This window comes from Zonotrichia leucophrys, chromosome 8 (genome assembly GCF_028769735.1).
Source record: "Zonotrichia leucophrys gambelii isolate GWCS_2022_RI chromosome 8, RI_Zleu_2.0, whole genome shotgun sequence".
Taxonomy (NCBI): Eukaryota; Metazoa; Chordata; class Aves; order Passeriformes; family Passerellidae; genus Zonotrichia; species Zonotrichia leucophrys.
In genome coordinates, this window is record NC_088178.1 from 182,261 (window position 1) to 192,179 (window position 9,919).

Here is a 9,919-nt window from a genome sequence, read left to right on the forward strand (position 1 = left end):
TTTCTCCTTTAATGCATAGTCAAATAAACATTTATTTCCCAACAGCAAAATGCTTTTAAAAAAATATTTTCAGTTTTCCCTAAACCCCAGTTTTTAGGATTTTATTGTGGGGCGATGAAAACAAAACAAGGAGACTTCCTTGGGGAGGGGGAAGATAGTGCCTTGTGAATTCTAACATCAACAGAACAGTTTAATAATAGGATTCCTCGACTGCCTGATTTCTGCTGTCTTCTTTAAACCTTAAACACGTGGGTGACAGAAGAAACCTTTTACATTTTCAACCATTCTCTTCAATTTCCCATTGAATTGTTGCCATTAGTTTGAAGACTGTGTTTGAGCTTTTGGTAGAACTGTGATTCAAGCAATCAGGGGTAGGAATCTCTTTCCATGTGCATGTAGAGTATTCTCTGCTCTCCATCAAAGCAGGACTGTGTTGGCTCTTGAACATTCCTCACAATTGGTTTCCTAGCAGGACTGTCCATGTTTGTCTGAAACAAAAGCAAGAAGGCCAGTTCAGTCCTGACTACTGTGGTTAGTGGAGGTTGAGAGCAGTGGTGGAGTCTGTGCTGCTGGGCCTGTATGCAGAATATGGCTCCAGATGTGAGGGAGTTTAGCAGGATGAGTTTGGTTTGCTCACTGCTTCTAGGAAGAATAAGAGAACAGGGACAATTCAAACAGGAATTGTCCTGACAACATGGTTTGGATGGAGTGGCTGCAGTGGAAAGAGCAGCTGAAAATTGCTGGTATCCAAACCTGCTTTCTTCTGCTAAGAATTGTTCCTAGAGCTACAGTTAGGTTCCAGAAAAAAAACTGATGAGTCCAAGTGCCTGGAGGTGCACAGTACCAAGGGAAAAAAAAAAAAAAGACTAAAAGCCTTTTATGGTCTGAGATAAAATTGCGCTTATAGTTATGGCCTGAGATAAAATTAGGCTTATATATTGCTGAAGATTGCAATGCAAGATGTTTTCCATTATCATCTGTATGGCAGATTACCTTTGTCAAGTGGGCAGTTTGCCTTATCTCTCTGAGTGACCACAGTCACACCTCCTTCGGGAGGGGACGTCTTCTGATAACAGACTATTGAATGTCACTGCATGGCTGATAAGAACTGCAGCATCCCATTGGGAGAGGTGAGCCCAGAGGGAGGAGCCAAGCATTCCTACCTGGATACAATCTGAGGTTTCAAACATTGCTACCCAGATATAACCCAGAGGTTTGTGAGACACCAGCACGAGTTTCTCCATGGGATTACCCAGAGGAACAGCAGCTGCCTCTCCTTCCACTGGATCTTCAGAGGAAGAATACATCCTTCTCTACAGATCCCTTCTCCAGCAGAACCAGCCCTGACACTGCAGGAGGGCTGAGCCACAATTCCAATGGGACTGCCACCAACACCCTGACCCACAGGGTGTCAGGCTGGGTTCTGACTCTGTCAGTGTTGTTCTAGTGTACTGCATTGTTTATTTTATCCTTTTTTTTTTTCCTTTTCCCTATTAAAGAACTGTTATTTCCTGCTCCCATATTTTTGCCCGAGAGCCCCTTAATTTAAAATTTATAGCAATTTGGAGGGGTGGGGAGAGTTTACATTCTCCATTTCAGGGGAGGCTCCTGCCTTCCTTAGCATGAACCTGTCTTTCCAAACCAAGACATATATCAACCTTGTTTGGGAAAAGTTTTCATTCCTAGATTTTTCCTGCTGCAATTCATGGTTTGTAGCAAATAAATTGAACCTCTGCAGGTGTGTAAGAGCAGAAAGGTCTGGTGGTCAGCATAAACACCAGATAAAAGGAACCCTTTGAAAGTCCATCAGCTTATGATGAGTTCTATTGGTTGTGTTCAGCTTGACCTTGTCTGTTAGCGTGGAGAGGAGACCTCTAAAGATTTGGTTGGTGCTGATGTCTTTCATGGGTTGAGATCTTCCTCTTCCAGAGGTGTCATTTGAGTGGCCCCTTTTTAAATGCTGCCATAATTTGAATACAAACTGTGTTTCATATCCTCATGAGCATGTAGTTTTTAGAGTGGTACATAGTTTTGGTGTTAAAATGGGAAATTGTGCTGTCCTGAAGCTCTAGAAACCAGGCAGCCAAAAGAAAGATTCAAATACACACTATTTTAGAAAAAAATTGCACAGCTTATTTATAACTGTCCTGATTTAAGCCCTTATATTTGATTAATGAATTTGGGGTTGGCAGTATTGACATTTCTCTTTTGTAAGTGCAACTGTGTTGCTGAGTTCCCTACAGCTACACATACTAAAAAAATACTGAGAAAAAAGGACAAGAATGCATTGTTTAGCCACTTAGCACTTAAAGCCAACAGAGGGAACTTTAAAATTTGCTCAAGATTTGGATTAGAGGGAGTGGTTTAGTCATTTAAAGCAGCAACTGCTCTCAGCCAACATTTGGAAATCCAACTGATTTGGGTTTGGCTTCTCCTCCAGTGCCAGCAGGGAGGCTGCATTTTTAGACTCTATAATAATTTCATTGTCACACATAAACCAGAAAATAATGTAGCATGATTTTTCAGTTATGTCAGCCTGCCAGAGGCAGTGACAGTAAAAGCCAATGTTGGCTTAGTTTTGCAAGGAGAGTAATAAGCAAGAATGTTTAAAGGTCATAGAGCATGTTTGACTGAGCAGGAATGACTTTTTTCTATAGCCGTTTGTCAGGGGAAAATACCCAGATACTTTACATACAAATTTGCTGTTTTCTGAAAAAAAAATAAAAAGGAAGAAAAAAAAAGGAATGTGTCTTGGAATCTTTCTCTTCACCCATTTTGCAAAGGGGACAGCACTGGGCAGTTTTTTACTTTTCTCAGTTATATTTACTCTTGCAAAGACCAGACTGAGATATAGATATATAGATAGATATAGATATATGTAGCAATGGGATAATCCAAAATATGGTGAAGTCATATCAATGGCCTCTGGATCTGGTGTTAAAAAAGAAAAGAGATCCATTAATTTGGTTCTTAACTTAGTCGTGCATTTTGCTTGTGTTCTTGGTGGATGTAGTTGAAATATTTGCCTGCAGATGAGGTGTAGATTCAAATATTAAAATTCTGTGTGGAAAAGAGTTTGAGGGGAGGGTGGACCCAAGTTTTCCCTCCCTTTGGTGTGAGAGGAACTAGACATTTCTTGTTGGTCTGCTGTGTGACACTTCAGGCATTTCTATGAAATAAAGAGCTTGTGATCTTGTAGTAACCTCTTTGGGAGCCTGGGGTTGGATGTAACTCATAAAGAGCTTCCTGGCAATGGAAATCCTTTTCCTTTGTGATTTTATCTTCTTATAAGCTTCACAGACAAGCCAGAATTCTGTGTTTTCATCACTGTATTCTGTCTTCAGGTAGGTCTTATAGATTATGGGCACATCTGTAAATATTTCAGAAGCCAAATTTATACTGCCTGCCTACATGCATTATGTTTAGAGTGCTTTGGAGGTAATAGGGACACTTAAAAAGTAGTGCCTCGGCCCTACAGTTCAACCTTGCATTTTCCTGCACATGCAGGGCTCTCTAGTAAATCTAATCCCACAGTAAATCTAAGGTAGGCAAACGCTTTGCCTACATTTCCAGAAGAGCTGCAAATCCACTTGGTTTAGAGTATCTGGCTTTTTATGTGAGTCTACCTTTCCATTTTTGGTGTCATAAAGCTTTTAAATTAATTAAAATTCAATGAGTAGTGTTTTCAGGTGCAGTGAAGGAGGCATTTTAAGAAGGACAGCATTCTGATTACTGCTGGAATCTCAAGGTGTTTTATTTAAAGCAAACTTTGTTGCTGGTGCAGCATTCTGGCCTTTCAAATTTCTGAAGATATTGAGCACAGCCTGTCATCTGGCGGAGGGGGTGATCACATGTGTGCCTGCTGCTCCTGCTGTTATTTTGTCTCTTTGAACAGTTTTCTGTTGAGGAGTTTCTCCCTGTGCTGTAACATACTAGGTTATTTAAGATTTTAACAGCAAAATCGTTTAAGTTAAAAATGCTGGTAATCTTCTAGCTCCGTAATTTTTCTACAGTAAAATACAATAATGCCAGTCCTCAGGAGTAATTTTTAGAGGCTTTTGCTGCGACTTTTTCATCGCTATTTTAAAAAATGTAATTCAGCAGTGATGTTCTGGACTGCTGCCCATACGAGAAATCTGGGAGAGCTCTGAGCTCCATATGAAGCAGAGGGGGATGGAGTGGGAAAGTTCAGAATTCCTGCTGCATCTACAGTTCTTTCCATCTCTGAATATTGGACCTGCCTTCCATGGCATTTGCCTGAATAGATATGCCATTATCTGGTCTCTTTGGTGTATGCAGGGTTTCCCAAGTGAACTTTGTCACTTTTCTGCTAATATAAGGTGCTATTCAGTACTCTAAGTGGGGATGTGGCAGACAAACCATGCTCTCATTATGTGTCTGTACAGAAATTACACGATTGCAGAAATGGCAAGTTTGGGAAAGCATTTGCAGCATGCTATGTTTATTTCCAGTGTGATGCGTGCTAGGCATGTCACAAAGTTGTTTTTCATTAGTTGTGTATAAGGCAGCATATATTATGCAGCAGGAGTTACTGATTTTGCTTTGTGGGAACTTTTCTCAGCAATCCATCTGGGACACAAACATGCAATTACTAACATTTGCTCGATACTAGGTTTTCAAAAAACTGGGACCACTGTAGCACTTCCTTCAAAGACACCCTTTAGAAAAAAGGAGGTGATTATTGCAGGGTTAGCCGTGGCTCAAAGTATAAAAACCTAATAACCTTGAAAATCTGTTGAAAATCCGTTCCCTAATTTAAATATGAGGCTTATGAATCTTACACTTTAAAAGGCTTTCTTGCATCTTCTAGTTCTTGTGCTTACTATGTCGAGAAAAATATTTTTCTTGCTGTAACAAATGCAGTTCCATTTCAAGGTGCTCCATGTAATTCCTCTAGAGATGGCATTCACTGATTTAAACTGTGCTTAGGAGAAACACAAGAAAAGTACTGCCTTTCTAGACAGCAACTTCTTTGGAGAGAGAAATCATCATAGAATTCAGGAAATATTGATGTTTGTATTTAGTAGCCAAGTCTTTGGGGGCACAAGACCTTATTGCAGTATTTCAAGGCCTTTAACATCAAAGTTGACTTACCATCTGAGAGCTTAATATAAGGTCCAAGAATAAGGTAAATAATGAAAGGTTAACGCAATCTTAGCTGGAAGAGACTTCCATCTCTCACCAGTTGTTTACAATGCAGTGTGACACATTATTACTAATCTGCACAGCCCTTGGAAGTGGCCAGAGTCAGATTTTACTTTCATGTTTGCTATTCTTAAACAGTAAATTCATAAGCTTGTGGGAGTCTCATGCCTGATTCTGGGAAAGAGCATGGATGTAGTGAGGTGAGAGACTAAACAATTTAAGGAAAAACAAAGGTTTGAAGGCCGTATCTCCATTTGAGTGCATGTAGTTCCATTTACACCAACATATTTTCAAGCATTGAGGTTTTAGGACACCAATGCTGGTAACTTGGAAGAGATGCTTATACTTATGTTAGGAAAAGGAAGGGCAGGGGATGTATTCCAGTGGGTGCTTTCCATAATGTCTCAGCCAAATTGGGAGTATGGTTCCCTCTCATTGAATATTTGCTTTTCATAGCAGCTATAATTTTGTCAACAACTGTTTAGTATCACAGGGCTTTTTAAAATTTTAATCAAAATTGGCTTTGATATGAGTGCTGCATGATGCTTTATAGATTTCTGCTGCAGAACAGCCATTACCTGCTCTGTAGATTTTTTAATTGGTAATGATTTATAATTTATTTATAACTTGATACAATTCCCTCTTTCTCTGAAAAAGTACATGACTAGGTGATTATTTTCTCAGGCTTGTGATCAGTTTGACATAGTCAAAGAAATATAGAGTAAGAGAAATGCTACCACTATTGAACTGTGGTGTCAGTAACTCTCTAGTAACTCTTGTGCTAAAAGATTTTTTTTTGTTCTTGTGAGCTATTAGCCTTCTCTCTGTAAAAACTCATAAATCATGTGGTTATGGGGAGCGAGAATCTCTACATCTTTAAATTATTTTTTTTTCTCCTTACAAACTACTTCTGAGTCATATTTGCTTTTCCTGATGCAGATAATTTTTCACCTGTCAGCAACAACACTTGTATACAATGAGTGACAAACTTGTCTGTCTCACTGAACATCATCAGGAGAGCCATCTTATTTCCATTTCTGATTATTTGTCTTTAGCATTAATCTGTGAAGCAGAAAAAAACCTGCCTGATGGAGCAGCTGACACAGAGGAAAACCTTTTCACCTTTTTACTTTCCTTTAACAATCAGGAAAATATGAAGGACAGCAAGGAAATAGGTTATGAAGATCTGTATTAATGCCCTTTTAGTAGCTGTTGTTCTGATAGTAAATGTCTTGCTGCACTGATTTGCAATATGATTGGATTTGCTGAAACACATCTATTACACTGAAAAAAAAAACCTCTCCAAAAATAACTAAGGCTTTCTAGCTATTTGGCTTTCTAATTCCTCCCAGGTCCAAACCTGGACTTAATCCAGAGGTGAGTTTGGGCTGTGCCTGTGTAATAACACTAAGGGAGTTCCCGGTGGGATATGCCAGTGTACGTCAGTGTGCTGCTGAGGAAGGGGCTGCCAGAAGCTGCTTGGCCAGGGCAGCTGTGAAGGTGTTGCCCTCTTTTGCACGATCCTAAGCTTACAATGAAAATCTCCACTGTGAATTTTGAGGCGTTTGTTTCTCCTACTCAGCTGTGTGGACTGCAGAACATAAGATTCTTATCCTTACTTACTTAGAACTGATCCCATTTTCTTCTGGTCTGAATATCTTGCAAAGCCAGCAAGTATTTGGACTCATTCTCCTAAACATGGAAAATGTGTGAGTCTTGAATCTGCTCTGCTGAGCTGTGGCTTTCTTGAATAAAAACTTATAATTTTTACATATAGCAGTGCAATCAGTTCTAGCAGTATTCTTATTTTGTACATCTGATCTTTATCTATGAGTCATTTCTGAAGCGTTTGACAAAAATATATTTTGTAAGATGAGAACTTAAAAACAAGGCAAATTACCAGCCGTCCAGTGGATGTCTTTTGGGGAAAAATAGAAATGTTAATAATTTTCCCTCTTTGCTTCTCCAGTTATGAAAGGGGATTGAAGGTTGAGCCTGACCCAAAGCAGAATGAAACTAGAAGTCTTTTTTTTTCCCTGAAAGCTCAGGGTGACCAGGATCAAAGATCAGAGCTCAATGTAAACTGGACAATGCTGAATAAATTGTTAAGCGTCTGAGATTAACATTGATATTTGTCCAACATGTATCTCAAAGTCAATAAAAGTAATATAAAACTTGCCTTTATATAGATATGATATCCATAAGAGAGGGTGTAGTTTATTAGGATGAGGCAGTTGTAAATGTTTGTCTAAAAAAGACAAAATAAAAAAAATCTGTTGTGACATGGGGTATGTTTAGTGCTTCTCCTTTGGCTTTTAAGCAATGCCAAATGCTGAATTTACATGGGACTGTAAGTTTGTATAGGCCTGCCTGAAATCAAAATAGCTTTATTTATTTAAACTTGGAGTTTTTTTCAGATTTGGGGTTGACTGGCACATATTATAACTATGACCAATTTTTTCCTTCCAAATGAAGCACACAGCAAAACATAGGACAAGGTTCTCTCTCCCAGCTTTCTGAAGCTGTGAAATATTTCCTTTGCCTTCAGTGTTGTTTTTCCTTGTTTCCCTGAGGTCTATATTCAGTTTTATATCAAATGAGGGTCTTGCCTAATACATTTCCTGCAGGGTTTTGAAATGTCATAACTTTGCCCTACTGCTACATTGCAACTCCTGCTCACATTCTCTGCAGCCCTGTAGCTGCTGCCTGCTTCAGAATTATCTCAGCTATGTTCTCTGCTAGGTCTCCGTGACTTTTGAATTGTTCCACTAGAATTTACACATCTCACCCTCTGCCTAGAAGTAACTGTCTAAAACTACACAATATTCCATATTTAAGATGAAATTATGCATTGAATTCTGGTATATGGTTATTTATCACCTTATTTTAGGCTATATTGTCCAAAGCCATCTGTTTTGGGTGTTTCCACATTGCAGTCATTCATCTTCCATCCACTGAGATGTAAATAAAATGCAGCCTTTGTGGCTTTTTTGAAATCTGGAGAAATTAATACAGACATCTTACTATACAGAGATTCTCAAGAAATATTAGATGAAGCAATATTAAGTAATCTAGTTCAGCTACTTCCGTCTGAATTTGAAGGGACAAGTATTAATTTTTTCACCAAGTGATGGCTGCACAAAGTGACTTTTGTGTAAGGAAATGCTGTTGTTCTGAGGAGCCATTTTAATTTGAGTTAGAAGCTTTAAACTTGTTGAGAACACACATTTTCCAAGCATACACATCCAGGGCTTTGTGGTTCTCTCTTCTTTTTTAGTCAGACTCATTCCCTAATAGACCAATGAAAAGAGCACTCTGATTTTATCTTTCCCAGTGCTGATTTGGACCATCTTTCCACTGAGCCATAGTCTATGTTTTGTTAGTCTGACACTGTGTTTTTGCTGACAATGATCTTAACCCTAGAACAAGACAGGAGCAGTGCAAAATCTACATGACACCCTGGAGCAGGGTGCTAGTTTTGGGTCATTGAACTCCCACAAGTGCAGCCTGTTACCTGTCACAGTGCCCTGCCATCTGTTGTAAATGGTAAATTGCATCTCAACTACTCCTTACAGCTTTGCAGTGTTCACATAACTTGACTTGGATGGTGGAACTCTTCTCACCCAATGTTTATGAAACGTGGTGTCCTTTCTCTTTGCTTGTTCTAAGATACTATTGCAACAAGGCCACAAGCTCTTTAATGTGTAGGAGCTGTGTGTTACCTGCAGGACTGGTAATCAAACAAAAAGCCACATGGCTACAACTCTTTTGCAGAAGGAATTGCCTGACTGATGGTAAATTAATCTAAGTGCTGGAGTTATTCATGTCTGTAAAAGATATAAGCAGTGCTGATCTGGAAATGACTGTTTAACTGTTTTTATATTTTATATTTGAGAAATATCAGGAAAACTGATTTGGTACATTAAAAAAAACCTATTTATCTTTCAAATTACAATGCACATCTTTCCTTCATTGAAATATTGCATGTATTGTCCAAGTCCTGTGACCAATGTTTTCCATTTTTTAATCAAAGGTTTTTTTATGAAATCTGCAGTCCATGTCGAAATGAGACAAGGAGCATGAATACCCTTGCACTGAAACCAGCTTTCTTCTTAGAGACAGCATTATGACAGCACTTTGGAGTGCTCTGGGAGAACCTTTTTCTGCTAAGACCCATCAGTGTCAGGCTTTTGTGTGCTCCTACCTGGCCAACCTGCTACTGCACAGCATCTAAGGAATGTTAAAACTTTTTAAACTTATGTGGGGTCCTCTGTCGTTTTTCTTATAGCTGTTGCCGAGGTTATGGCTTCATTTTCAGTTGGGACACATCTATGTTTTGCTCGCTCTTCTCTAGCCAAGTGTTTGAAAGGAGCTGTGCAGTGCAATAGCACTGAGGTTGCTGTTTGTCAGTGGGAGACTGATGCTGTCTGACAAGATTTACAGTGATGCTGGGGCTTTGACAGTAAGCACTGGCTCAGCTGCTTGCTGCAAATTAGTCACAGCAGAGGATCTTTCTGGAGGGCTTTCTGTCCTTCCTGGGGTGGTGGTGACTTGGGATCTCTGGGAATTCGCCATTGCCTACAAGGCACAGAGTGACCCTGTTGGCAGGGGAAGGTTGGTCATGTTCCTGCTGCCTCTGACAGCCCAGCTCTGTGCTGTGATATCTTTCAATCTTATCTCTCCTCTCCAGACCATCTTTTTTTCCTCTTACAGAGCCTCCCAGGCAGAGCATGAACCGTGTAGGACTGGAACC

The 9,919-nt window shown here is 39.5% G+C and overlaps 1 protein-coding gene across 1 annotated transcript; it reads right to left on the reverse strand.

Moving 5' to 3' along the window:
- Positions 1–365: 365 nt before the first annotated feature.
- On the reverse strand, positions 366–6,854 carry RGS13 (regulator of G protein signaling 13). Its single transcript, XM_064720411.1, has 4 exons — positions 6,790–6,854; positions 4,618–4,679; positions 3,204–3,370; positions 366–488 (listed from the first exon to the last, which is right to left on the reverse strand). The coding sequence occupies exons 1-4, from the start codon at positions 6,852–6,854 to the stop codon at positions 366–368; spliced, it is 417 nt and encodes a 138-aa protein (XP_064576481.1).
- Between the last annotated feature and the right edge of the window lie 3,065 nt (positions 6,855–9,919).